The 15100-nt window shown below is 35.4% G+C and overlaps 1 protein-coding gene across 1 annotated transcript in view; it reads right to left on the bottom strand.

Moving 5' to 3' along the window:
- Nucleotides 1-15100, bottom strand: part of QTGAL (queuosine-tRNA galactosyltransferase) — a 141290-nt gene that overhangs the window by 79294 nt on the left and 46896 nt on the right. Inside the window, exon 6 of the mRNA XM_014065834.2 lies at nucleotides 13724-13819. Within this exon, the coding sequence (XP_013921309.2) occupies nucleotides 13724-13819 (96 nt within the window). The remainder of the gene's footprint in view (nucleotides 1-13723; nucleotides 13820-15100) is intronic.

Here is a 15100-nt window from a genome sequence, read left to right as displayed (position 1 = left end):
GATTTAGTTGTTTTTGGAGGAAATAGTTTGCTTTAACTTCCAACTCTGAGCTATTTTTCAGACTTTAAAATTATCTGTCTTTTATGAGCTTCAAATGGGAAAACATGCCCTTTGCCAATGACATATATTCTCCGTTAAGCATTCCGAAAACAGGAGGAAGCCAAGGAAAAATAAAGTACTAGATTTCATTATTATTTAGCAGTTCAATCTACAGAAATATTATAACATTATAAAGCTAAAGTTTTAGTAGGACTGTTCAGTAAAAACCAACTGGAAATCCTATTTAGGATTCTTAAAATTGAATAACCTGAAAAGCAATAATAAACAGCAATGCAAGAAAAATATTTTTAAATATTTAAATATTTATCTAATAATAAAATATTAGATATTAAAATTATAAATACCAGAGTAATTATCAGAATTAATCAATTACTAGTGGAAATTACACTGGCATATAAAATAAAGCTAATTAAACTAAATAATTTATCCCTTTCTCAAAAAAAAGTCCAAGATAATGTACAAATTTTGCTTCTACTTTTCCACATATTTGGACAAAACAACCATTCTTTGAAATAGATTACATGAAGACTAACATGAAATCACCCAGTGGACTTTACAATCAAGCATGAATTTGAATTTGAATCCTGTCCTGGATCAACATTACAGTTCTTTCTAACACTACTGCAATACTGGCTGTTTCAATCTGGACTATGACAAGCAATTCAAATGAAAATCTGGATGACTAAACTTTGCAAATCTGTGGATAGATGGCAATAGTTTTTTTATCATCATCCTCAACAAGAATGAGGAAGCAATTAGTGTACTTACCTAAATGGGAAAAAGTTCAAGCCATCAATTAAACATTCAAGGACAGAACGGTGCCAAGAACATACCCAAAGTGCACAGCTGACTTTTTAGACAAAATATATCTATCTAAAATATAAGCTCAGAAAAAAGCAATTTACAAAAATTGACTAGGTTCTTAAGAGAATAATAAAAAGAAATTGGAGAAGCCATCCATTCATCCATCTCTCATTTGGCAGCCTATATGCCTTTTGTACTTAAAACTGAGAAAGGGTCCTGCCTTCATGAAAATATCCTGGGTGTACATTTCTTTTGAATAGATTTGTATGTCTATTTTGTTCATATATCTGAACAAAGAAAATTAATGACAGTAATGCTAGAGGAGAGACAGATTCCTTTATTACATATCCAGGAACATATTTGATAACTCTCTGCCTCAAAAAAGCGAACAGTATAGAACCTCAATCAGTTTTGCATCCAATTCTAAATCAAAGATTGATCACTACTCTATTTGCTGACTAATAGATGACCACTTTCCCTTGATGTTATGTATTTTCTTCTTTATTGCTGCGGCTGAGGTTATACAGCAGTTTTAAGTGGATAGATTGTAGTCATGTCGTCTTCCCCACTTTAATAGACTAGATAAATAATATTGGCAAGCAAACAAGGTAAATCTAATCTTAATTGTACACTGCTTTTAAATACCAAGAATACTTTCATATCCGCAAGCTCTATTTATTAGGTTATGAAAAACTGAATTGTAAATCTGAAAAGGTACAGGCCTTTTACTGTTCTCTTTATTCTTGGGCCAGCAAAATTGAACTTCTTGGAAAATAAATACATGCAAAATGTATGAATACACCAACTCTTCATTACCAAAAATGTCAAGGGACATAAAAGTTATCTGAAGGGTTGTACAAACTTCAACCATTTCTAGCCTATTAAAAAATCTGTATGTTTCTAAGATTACCACCATATTATCACTTTTAAATATGTCACGCACATTGTTCACTCCTGCAAAATCTTCAGTAGACGCCTTTCACTATTTATTATCTCATCCTGGCGTCAGGCAGTCTCTCCACTGTCTGATGGGCATTCTGTGTCCTTTAAAAAAACTTATCATTATAGCTCTAGGAGGTCTATAACAACCATCCAAATGTTCCCCATCTGAATCTTAATAAATTAATTCTGAATAGGAAAATCTTGCAATGTGAAGGATAACAGAGGAAATAAGGTAGAACTCCAGTCTAGATGTTCTGTTTAGTTCTACTAAGTCAGTATATATTTATAATTAATGTATTCACAGAAGATTACACTCACAAAGCATAGTTTCCATCGTTTGGTTCACTTTGGTGTTGTTTTTTTAATGAGGCGCTAACTGCAACATCAGTGAAATGTAAAATTATTAATAGTCAAATTGTTCAAACATTGCACAAATCAACAACAACATAGATAATAAAAAACTACAGTGAAAGTAGAAGTTAGGGAAAACAGCCAGTTAAAAACAAAACTAACACTGACAAATGAAGGGATCAGCAAAAATTGCAAGTAAAAACAAGGAAATAGATATTGTTTAGAATTTCTCAAAATCAAAAAGGCAACCTGTTAGATATCTGTTGAAGTAGCTGTTTAAAAAAAAGAAAGAAAGAAAAACCTTCAAGATATAAAACATTTTAAAAATTTTTAGTCTTTTTCCTTTCCTTTCCATCAGGAAAATTAACTGTGTATAATGCTCAGATCTGCAAACTTTTATTAGCTATGGGTAAAGTAATTAAACTACAATTAATATCAAATGAAGAGATGCAAAAGATCATGCTGAAATAAGAGACAGGTCAAATTCTGAGCATGTCTTTTTAACTATGGTATATGTATTGTAGTGATTTGGTCTTATGAGATTCAAGGATGGATAAGTACAAACTACTTATGGGCAAATGGGCAAAACCATATCAGAAAATTAGGTGCATTCTTATCCATTACTATGCCAAATAATTGGTTATCCATTACTACTCCAACTACTAATATGCATATCCTTACCAAATCCCTGCTCTGTGATTTCAGAGTACAGTTTAAGTTCAATAACTAAAATATAAACTCCTTATCCACACTGATCAGTACTACTTGTTCACTTGCATTAAAAAAAAACATTTCTCTTCTCTTAAGGAACTTTTCTTCTCTAATTGTCATATTAATAACATTAGTACTATATACAGTATATTGTTTCTTATACTCTTCATATTTATTAGTTTATCAATGCAATATTTCATTCAAAAATGATGTACCCTACATCTCCTGTAGAACTGACATCTTGACAGTTCACATTAAAACTACTATTGTAATTTGACCTGTAAATAACTGTAGTAAAGCAAAAAAGCAGGGTACAAATGCCTTAAAATAATACAGGTAGCAAGAACTTTAGGGTAAATGTTCTAAATATTCTGTGAAAGTTGTTCAGCAGCAAAACTATATACCAGTGATGGCTAACCTTTTTGTCGAGGTGGCCAAAAGCGGGGGGAGATAGGGGGGTCACACGTGCACGTGCCCTCACCCATAATGTGATGTGCTCCCCCACACATGTGCGCAGAACCCACCCACCCCCGCGCGTGCATGCGCACAGGCCTCATTGAAGCCACTGGAGGGAGAAAATCGACCCAACAGGCAACCCAGAAGTTTGTTATCGAACTTCTGGTGGGCCCCATTGGTCCGTTTTTTCACCTTACCCAGGATTCGAGGAAGCCTCCTGAAGCCTGGTGAGGGTGAAAAACAGCCCAATCCGCAAACCTGACGCCTCCAGGGGGCGAAAAATGGCAGAAAATCAAGGCTGAAAATCAGCCTGCCAGTGTGCGCATGCGTGCTGGAGCTGACAGGGCAACACCTCATGTGCTCTCAGAAATGGCTCACATGTGGCACGTGTGCCATATGTTCCCCATCACGGGGATATATACACTATTCTGTCCTTATGTAATATTTCTAGTAATAAAGTCTTATGAAATTACTGATTTTTTAAGCATTATCGTGGCATTTCTATATGGAGAGGTTTTGCTACTTCTTTTTCAGTTGGAAAAAGGAGAAAAAATTCTGAAGTATTTTTACAGGTGTTGGATTAAGATCATATATCTCACTTAAGCTGTTTCAAAGAACTAAAAAAATAAGCCTTCTAATGTCAGTGTTAGGCCTCCTGTTAAAAATAATTTCACATAGAACTTTTCATTCCTTTTAGTTTGACTTTTTTAATCAATTCCAAATTAAAGATGATTTACCTATTATTATTATTATATAATGTTAAATGCAAAATGAACTGCATGGGGAAATAGTTCACTATTTGCTACTGGAAGTGATTTCTTATAATACAAATATTTATTTTGGAGATTCTCACAGCAATATTAAAATCTTTGTTAGAATAAGTGCAAAAGAAAAGTTAATTATCGATTATTATGAGCCATGATGGTGCAGTGGATAGAGTACAGTACTGCAGACTATAATCTATCTGGTCCTGGTGGTTTGAACTCGTCTAGGATAGACAGGTGCTCACTTACCATTTTCTTCCTCATTTTAACTTGTGTTCCTAATCTGTAGTTTATAACAATGGAACTAGTTTGTATCAGTGGAACAATTCCACTCAACTCCAGAAGTTGTAAATGGTCCAACACTCGGAGTTTTTAAGAAGAGATTGGATAACCATTTGTCTGAAGTGGTGTAGGGCAGGGGTGTCAAATATAAAGGGCCAGGGGTTGGATCTGGCCCACGGGGCTGCCCTGAAAACAGTGAAGGACCAGCCTGTGGTACCTCTGCCAGCGAAAAAGGAGCTTGGGAGGGCCGCACACAGCTCCATTTTTGCTGGCAGAGGATTGCAGGAGGCTGTCGCAGTCGAAAACAGAGATGTGTACATTTTTTAGCTATTTGCGTAGCCTTTCAGGAAGGCTGTTTTACAAATGCCACTGAAAATATTCCAACAATATTTGAAGAATTGCTAATGGTTTTTAAAAGCACTAATATAATCATGCTTGGTCACAGCATAGAAATTTTGCTATTCTAATAATAATCCATTTAAAATGGCATCTCTTAATATTCAGGATTTTTATATTTCAATACTAATATTTCATGTCATATAAACAGAGGTAGTATTCAGCCTGTTTGGACCGATTCGCACAAACCGGTAGTGGCGGCGTGTGGGTGTGGGTAGGCCCGTCCCCAGCCACTCATCCCAGCTCCAAAATGTCCTATATAGTCTCATTTTCTATGCCATGTGCATGCGCACATGCCACATGTGCGAGCAAAGCACATGCATGGAAAGCCGCACACATGCGTCCAGAACAACACAGTAAGAGAACTCATGTGAGCCACAAACCCATCTACAAAGAAAGACTATGCATAGAGCATTAGGTAAGATTATTTACTTAAGAAAATATCAAAAGATTTAACTTAAATTGTCACAAGATGTTTGCATTTTGTATATGCTTCTTTCTGTTTACATAATAATTACTTCACAAACGGTTATATCCAACAGGTGAGCCCTAATGTTAAGCTAAGGATTATGATCACAAATTAAATAATATGATAAACAGAACTGAAGAGCAACTGCAGTAGTAGTTACTATCTATATCAGAAAACATTGGAATTACTAGCCTGTATCTTTCAATCAGTATGTGCTCTCATAGAGTTATGTCATACAATATTCAGGAAAGATTACAACCATTCATAAGGTCCTAGATAATTCAAAGTTAACATTAGACATATTGATCAGAATTCATTCTGAAAATAGTCCTGTGAGGTTTTTTAGCACTTACTGACTGTACCACCTCAATATATGGTGGTCAAATTTTAGAATATTTCCTTCCCCTTAGTAAAGTACCTTCCTGTAATGAGAACATGGCACAGAAAATCTTTATTCTTGGTTTCTCAGTAGTTTTCCATTAATAGCACATGTCATTTGGAGGAACATTCAAACATATAATAAGCAATAATAAGCTATAAGCAATTACCACAGCCATTTGCACATTTCTTTTCATTTTTTTCCTTCACTTTTGATTATAACAAATTATGTTATTAAAAACACTTTATGTTAATAAATGAGATGACTATAATCATTTGTAGAATCCTTAAAAATATGGATTAAGAAAAGCACACGCTATTTTACTTCAGTGTATCTGTTTATCTAAAAAAATTTCAGGGTAACAATTCGCTCGGTCCCAATTTATAATCCTTGAATTCCCACCACTATAAACTATATTATAAATGTTTAACAATTTAAAAATAATTTTATAGGCCAATTCTACAAAGATTTTCTATGCATCACATTTAACTCCGTGGGTTTGTGTTTAAGAAAACATTTCAAGAATTAAACTGTTGCTCTTTCAAATTCCAGTTCTATTCAACGTTTGCCTCATACAGCCAATTATTATCCCATGTTAAAAGAATGCTTTTGTTTCATTAGGCAGAAAAATCACTTTAAAATGTAGTCATATTTTTTTGTTGTTAAAATCACATTTTTACTGAACAGGAGACAGGAATTTTTAATTTAAAAGAAAAAAAAGAGAGATTAATTACAAAAATGAGGTTGCATGAGTTAACTTGGCTGTTGCCCACACAGGCTGCTCACACTGTCACCCAGCGTGCTAAGAGGAAATAGTTGCAGCTTTGAGCCTTGATCTGCCCACGTGAAATGAAGCATGCTGGCTGACCACAGAACGGCCTCTGTTCCCTTTTGCAATTGCCAACATCTGCTGGGCAGATCCATGCATAATTTTATAACCCAAAGCTCTCTCCTACCTTTTCCAAACCAAAGTGTGTTATGTTTTTGAAAATATACATACAGTAATCCAAAGCAGATTTTACTTGAGAGTTCTATATCGCTCATTGATGAAGGTTTTTTAAATACCACAAAAATGGGAAGGTAGGCTAGAATATTTTAGACGGTGAATAAGCTTGAGCCGCTACTGTATGTGATTTCGAAATGTGGAATGTTTATCAAAATCCTAAAATACGAATGAGGGTATGGCTTTTCAATTTGTAGTACTTCAACAATGACAAAATAAGACAGAAAGTATTTATTGTTGATTGATAATTCAGCAACCCACAATTGTGAACAGCAAAATCATCTTTGTAACTCAATCATCTAGCCACTTGCAGAATGTTCCATAGAAAGAGTGCCCTAATTAGGATATCCTAATTTAAGTAAATTACCCTTGGCTGTTGCTCAACAGCAATAATACCAGTCTGGTGCCATTTTTACCAAAAATATCAATCTCTATGATGATAAATATTACTCTTTTAGCTTTAAATGGAATATTTCAAAGGAGTTTAGTGTTCCATAATAGGAACTTACCTTTAGGGAAAGGATATTGGTATACAATATACCAAAGAGTTATGTAAAATGATTCCATAAAAAACATGAACTATTTTACTTATGTAATAGATGTTATTTTATTTTGATTTTATTTATTTATATCCTGGATTTATTATTTTTATAAGTAAGGTGGTGGATATGCTCCTTCCACCTCCTATTTCCCCCTCAACAACTATCTTGTCAGATATGTTGGGCTAAGAGAGAATGATTGTCACAAAAGTCACCCAACTAGCTTTCATATCTAGGGGCTAGAGATTGCACTGAGATTAACTTTATCTACCACTGGTTTTAAATCATCCAGTCTCTGGTACTGAGGTTAAATTCAAGAAAAATAATACTGCAAACTACAAATGAGTCTGAAAGTGAAAAAATGTACAATCTGTTAAATTTCAACAGCAGGGATTATTTTATGAAGGCTATTCAATGGAAAAAAGCACACACCATAGTGTTCCAAGACATTCACTCCCCCATGACAACATACTAGGCACACATTTATCAGAGCAATGTAAAAATGTACACTGTGGTTTTGACATGAAGGTTAGAACATTTCAGGCCTTCCTGTCCATACTAAGAAAGTTATAAATATCACTTGAAGATAAAATTCAGAGAAAGAAGTATTTCAATGTTTATATAAAATTAGAACCTATCCTGTCCATAAGGGCTCAGGACTGTTACATATTATACTGAATATAGTACCTAATTTATTCGCTTGTTTATGCTTAGGAGGGTGCCGAGTTTTCGAGTCACCCTTATATAGGTTCCAGGAAAAATACATGGGAAAATCACTTTGGGGACCAAGGGTTAGGTCTCCATGAATTTGGACAGCAAAATGGACATCGCCAATGGATTTTGGAGAGCTTGATTATGCTTAGTAAGATGCCAAGTTTTCAAGCCAGCCTTATCTATGTTTCTGGTAAAATACCATATTTTTCCATGTATAAGACACTACTTTTTCTTTAAAATATTTACTTTAAAATGGAGGGGCGTCTTATACACAGGAGGCAGCGAGGAGAAAGCCACACATGCTGGACAAGCCTCTATTTTATATACAGCTCTGTAATTCCTCTCTATTGTAGTTGTTTCCTGTATCACATTGCCAATCTAGGTTTCATTTCTATTGTTCCTGTAATGAATTTCCTGTTTTTGTTGTATTACGCATTCTAACTAAATGGCTTCTGCACAGTGATGGCTTATAATGTGTTTACTACATGAAACATGAGAGCGTCTTATACATGGGGGCATCTTATAGATGGAAAAACATGGGACATTTAGAGCCTGCCTTATCTACATTTCCTGGAAAATACATGGAAAAAATCACTTGGGAAAAATTTTCACCTAGGGTTAGGGTTAGGTCTACATGAATTTGGAAAGCAAAATGGATATCGCCTATGGATTCAGACTGCTTGATTATGCTTAGCAGAATAATCAAATGTTGCCGCCCCCCCCCCCCAAGCATAATCAAGCACTCCAAATCGGTTGGCAATGTCCATTTTGCTCTTCAAATTCATGGAAACCAATCCCTAACCCTAGGTGCATTTTTCCCCAATGGTATTTTCCCATTAAGTTTACAAGGAAACATAGATAAGTCTGACTCGGGGGGGAAAAAGCACCTTCCTAAGTATAATCAAGATCTCAGAATCTGTTGGTGATGTCCATTTGCTGAAAATTTCCACCTAGGGTTTTGTCTCTATGAATTCAGAGAGCAAAATGGACATTGCCAATCAATTTGAAGTGCTTTGTTATTCTTAGGATGGTGCTGACTTTTTGAGTCAGCGTTATCTACATTTCCTAGTAAAATATATGAGAAAATCCCCTGGGAGGGCAAATCTACCTTGGGTTACGGTTAGGTTTCCTTTAATTCTGAAAGTAAAATGGACATCACCAACAGATTTGGAGCGCTTGAATATGCTTGGGAGAATGCTAACATTTTGAAGGTGCCGTACCTATGTTTCCTGGTAAAATACATGGGGAAATTCCCTTTGGAAGTATTTCCACCTAGGGTTAGGGTTAAGTCTCCATGAATTTGGAGATCAAAATGGATATCGCCAATGGATTTGGAGCATTTGAATATGTTTAGGATGGCACTGATTTTTAGAGTCAGCATTATTTGTATCTCCTGGCAAAATACATGGCAAAATCATCTTGGGAGGCAAATCCACCTAGGGTTAGGGTTAGGTCTCTGTTTTGACCCCCTCCCCCGGCATGCAAATCACCCAGATACAGGCTTGGCTGTTTGCCACTCTTTAATCATGGAGTTATCGACTCCTTTGGCTGAAGGCCCAGACAAGACTCACATGCAAGAATAGTTGGCAGCAACCCAAATCCAACAGTCACAGATACAAGATAAACAAGAGTTTTCCAATACTGTTTCGAATGGCTGTTTCCTGCAAATGCCCCCTCCCAACTCCTCCACTTATATACTCTCTTGGGAGGGGCCAAGCCACATCCACCTGGGCTTAATCATCGTCTATGAGTCTGCCTACGGAGCTGCTGCTTCCGTTTCTCCGCCCTTCTTAATCTTGCGTCAGGGACAAACTCCCTTTGATTCTCCCCACTGCTCCATGCCTCAGGCACCTCCTGGTGGCCAACCAGCCTCTCTGGTCCCTGTTCTGAGTCTGAACCCTGCCCAGGGTCCTCCACATCTTCCCTGGCAGACTCATATGTTTCCTCGCTATTCGAGTCCATCAGGAGCTCAACCGGATCCTGCTGGGCCACAACAGGTCTCCATGAATTCGGAAAGCCAAGTGGACATTGCCTATGGATTCAGAATGCTTGATTATGCTTAGGAAGGTTTTTGAGCCAGCCTTATCTATGTTTCCTGGGAAAATACAAAGGAAAATCCTCTTGGGGGCAAATGTTTATGAAATTGCCTATGAACTATGTGTTGCACAATTATTTAAAACAGAACAATGTGTAAAGGTACAGTAACAAAACAAGAAAAGAAATTCAATATTTCAACTGAGTCATGATTTGTATATGCCAGTGCTTCCTAAACCTAAAAATTGCCCGAAATTAAGTAAAAGTGTTGTTGCCTTGGGTAACAACAAATTAATGCATTATCAAATCACAATAGGAACAGTTAAAGACTTTCTGATAAGTGGTTTTGGGTAATGTAGGACAGAATTTGGAAGAACTGGCATGTTGAATCAGCAGGAGATTATTTTAAAGAAAGAAAATGAAAAGAAGAACTTTTATTTAGATATATAAATATTTAACAGGAAATCTAGTAGCAAACAAAAAAGAGGATACTTTTACCTTGGTTTTGTTGGTTGGTGGTTAGGGTTGGGTGTTTTGTTTTGTTTTTAATTCCATTTCAGGATCATTTACTCACTTCTTCAGAGTAACCACTAAAATATTATCACCTAAAATAAACTTGAATCTACTACCGGCAGAAATACAACTTTGAAGCTGGCAGTCTTATAGATCTGTAAAGTGCTTTATATGCATGAATTCCTTCTGATAACAGGTGCTGGTTGTAAGTGTGAAGTAATTTAAATGTGGGCTAGCATGAAAAATTGAAGAAAATTCCCCATAAACAACAAAAGCTAACTATTTTACAGAGTTTCTGTTTCAATAAGCTCTTTTAAGACAGCAGTAACTCCTACATGGCATTTCGTTTTGCTTTGTTTGCTAGCCACGTGCATATGACAGTAGATTTTGAAATGTGCATGCTGCTTTTTTTCCTGCAAGATCAGATTGCACTTGCCCAGATCAGAGAAGCCAGTTCATCCACAGGGCAATGCCCAACAGCTCCGCAGTGGCCTGAAGCAGACCACTTCCTCCTTCTTCATATTCTGGATGCCTTACAACCACTCACATTTTCTTTGGGGCTAGGGCATGGCTAACATTTTGACTCACCACAGAAACCATGTATGTCCTTCCTCCCCTCCTTTGTGATTACACTACTTCTCAAACTGTTTGTTAGCTGAACAAACTGTACTTTTAGAATAACCACTGATTAATAAGCAAAGAAGGCAGATTATAAACATATAATCTGCCATAGAAGATAGTTGGTTCCAAATACTTTAATACCACAGTATCATACATAGTTCTGGGCTTTGATGCAAATTCAGAAACTAAGAAAATTTTCCTACGAACCAGTAACTGGTTAATAATTTTTAAACATCTAAACAGCACCTTAAGCATTCTAGGAGTCACCTTGAGGCAAGAGGTATGGCAAATAAATCTAATAAACAAACAAACAAATAAATAAATTATAGTTGTCTCTTAAAGGACAAATCTTATTTTTAATATTATGAAAGAAAAAATATATCACCAGGTGGATCAGAAATTGCTACATTAGTATCAGAATTACTGGTAGATTGAATTCTCCACCTGTAGAATGATATCAATCAAAGTCCTAAAGGTGCTTTTTCCAAAACGTTTTGCTTCTCATCCAAGAAGCTTCTTCAGTTCTCCAACTGAATTATCTGGATAGCCATCTAGGTAAATGGTTCTTATACTGTTTGAGACAACTAACTCTTTCCTGATATCGAATAAGGTCATTCCCATACCTGCACCCAAAAAACTTTATCCAGACATTGTTATTATAAAAGCATCTCAACAGTAGCACTCCCAAACTTAATCCCTAACTCCCAAATGATTTTCATCTTTAAGTAACAAGAATTCTACATGGTAATGAGCCCGATACAGTCTCCCTAATTGTCTTCTCAGCATTTAATCTATAGTTTATTAATATCCAAGGCTATAATGAGAAGAATTTATTTGGTTTGGTCAGCTCTTAAGAAGAAGGGAACTGCAATCAAGATAGGGAACAACTGTTACCCTGAGGAGAAAGGATCAAATTAGGCTTTCAGTGCTTCAACATCTTATACTTCCTGGATAACAATGATATAGTTGAGAGGAGTTCTATTTCACTTGAAAGTGAAGGTTATGTTAGCTGCTCTTATGTCCCCTGAGGGAGGTAGAGAGGTGAGAGGACTGGTACTTACGGCTGAACAAATAGTTTTGACTGCCTGCCTGTTCTCATTGTCAGAACATTTTGAAAATAATATGCTTAGGGCCATAGGCCTCAAGGAACAAAATGAGATAAAGATAAGTAATAAAAGAAATGTAGGTTACAAACAAGAATTCTTTTGGGGACAAAAAAAAGGAGGTAAGAAGGGCGGGAGGGAAGCTAAGATCAAAATAAACACTATGGGGGAACTAGGATATTTAATAGATTACCTTTTCTAGATGAGGCATCTTTCAGCGAAGCTACAGAGTTTTCCAGAATATTATGCAAGTAAAATATGTGACAAGAGAGACATCAAGTTGGGTTGATTGGGGACAGGGGGTGGAGTTTCATATTGGGGTTTTATTTCTGTAAGCCATATGGCATCACTGTTAGTGAGTTGGTAGCCATATAAATTTTCTAAATAACTAGTAAAGGGGAATGGCACAAAGCGGTTATATTTTAACAGGTCAAAAAACTAGTAAAAAGAGTAGATACTGCTATTAATAACATCTTATTTTTCCATACAATTGTTTATTTGCAAATCTGCTATTTTTGTGCCATTCTGGATTTTTGTTATTTTGTGTTATTTCATTTGCATAAAGCTTACAGAGATTATTTTACAAATTATTTCACACTTATAAATACTACATATCTAAATAAACCTGGGCATTGATGTCCTTAGATTTATAAATTGTGTTTTCTGTATTTTTGTAGTAGTATTTTTGTTTGCCTTTGGTAACAGTGAGTTTAGAGATAATAAGGTAACATTGAGATAAATATAATATAAGTTTTTCTATCTAGTTATTGGAAGCAACCTCAAAAAAGAATCATAAAGAGGGTCTCCCTCCCCTCTCTTCTTTCTCACTCTTTCTCTCTTTGAATTTACCAACCACAATTCTATTCTGCATTCTCATATCCTAAAGCAAATTAAAAATTGCGAGCAATGTGTTACATCCATCCACGCATCCATCCTTAGTATGAGCTACAAAATTCAAAAATGATTCCAAAGTCACAGAAGAATAACTGATACAGAATCACAAACAAATGTTATGGTTTCATAGAAACATAACCATATGTCTCCTTGGCCAATTTTTCTACTACAAACTGGCTTCCCCATAAGATCTAAGAAAATACAAAGTTATGCAATTTTAATTATGTTGGAATCTTAATTATGCTTGCACATTTTAAATAAAGCTAAGATGATAGTTAACAAATTGTTTAGTATGTATAGTTTTTATTAGCAATTTTAATTCATATTTGGTTATTCCTCACTTCCTGAAATTCTGCTTTAATTCACTGATATACAGTATATGCATGCCTTTGTATTATTCTAAGCAGAATTGAGCTCAGATTTTCTTCTGACAGAATTCCATCAGTTGATCATTACCTCATTTCTGCTTTTTCCCCGACCCCAGTCATCCAAATCTATCCTGGAGGTTTAAAGTGCATTTTTTGAAGAGAGATATACAAAATGAAACACCGTGTGAGCAGAATGGGATTATGTCTTACTTTCAGATGGGTTTAAATATCCTGCTTCCATGTTCAAAGCTGACAAAGCAAAGCAAGTTATGTACAATATAAATGGGAAAATACACTCTAATTTTCATATAGACAAATACCTGAGTAAGAAGCTGATCATGTGTTAAATTATTGATCCACCTAGTATAGCGTTCAGTAGCTTCTGCTGGTTCTCTCTTAATTTGGCAACCTATAATCTGAAAATAGAAACAAAAACATTTTGATGAATGCAGATAACACAATAAAAAATGGGAAAGGTATTTAAGAAATATGCTGAAGATTTTTTTTAAAGCTGTCTTTGAACTACAGAATATTGCATTAAGTGTCTGGCAAATCAGATTCTTATAATTGGCTTTTATTTTAATGGAGTCAGAATCAGTATTACCATACCTTTCACAGCATAGTGTAACATCATTATTTCTATAATAGTTACAGTTTTAGCTGGAAAAAATTAAGGATATGTTTTCAATAGTCTGTTCTGTTTACATGCCTTTTCATTTTTCTTCCTTTTTATTTATACTATAGGTAAGCCACCTATAGTAACCCCAGATAAATGACAAATTTAACAAATAAATAAATATAAATAAATATAAAAATAATTAAATAATTCTGCATACTATATACAATTAGTGTTTATTTTAGATCATTTACAAGTTATTACACGACAATAATTTATTAGAAGTTATGCAAAATATTTTCTTTCCAAAATTAGAAACAAGCTACATGGCAGATTTGGCTAAAAGCATAAGAGTAATTGGAACAAACATGAAATTAGTTTTCATATAATTATGCAACTGAAACGGACCATTGAGACCACTGCAGTCATTTCACTACTCAAAGTTAAGAAATTCAAATCAGATTTCACCTATTCTATTTTTATGCATTTGATTTGCTTTCTAAGTAAATCATGTTGCGTCTGTTTCTGTCAATTTTCACTGTTATTTTCAATATTTTACTCTATGCCCGTGATGGCGAACCTATGGGATACCTGCCACATGTGGCACACAGAGCCATTATCTGCTGGCATGTGAGCCGTCAGATCTGGCACCCATGTGTGTTCTGGCCAGCTGATTTTAGGCCTTTTGGAAGGCCGGGGGAGGCCATTTTCACCCTCCCCAGGCTTCAGGAAAGCATTCAGAGCCTTGGGAGGGCAAAAACCCATTCACACATGCACCGGTTGGGGAGCATTGAATTGTGGGGTGGGCATGCAGGCCCGTGCAATTGCGCACACACACACAATTTTGGCATGCCTTTACAAAAAGGTTCACCATCACTGCTCTATGCTATCGGTTTGAATTTAATTATCATTCTACAATATTACTATCTCATTTGAAGTTATGTTAGTGGCAAATCTGATAAGCATTTACTACACTTCATAATCCCAATAATAGATACAAATGTTAAGGTGCATCAAGGAGTTAATCTTATGGTATTCTTGAAACTTGATTTGTGTCAGACAGCTACTATTTAACCTGTTA

The sequence above is a fragment of the Thamnophis sirtalis genome, unplaced genomic scaffold (assembly GCF_051295495.1).
Source record: "Thamnophis sirtalis isolate CommonGarterSnake01/CBP01778 unplaced genomic scaffold, rThaSir2_p1.2 scaffold_3, whole genome shotgun sequence".
NCBI lineage: Eukaryota > Metazoa > Chordata > Lepidosauria > Squamata > Natricidae > Thamnophis > Thamnophis sirtalis.
This window is presented reverse-complemented; position numbering and strand designations above follow the sequence as displayed.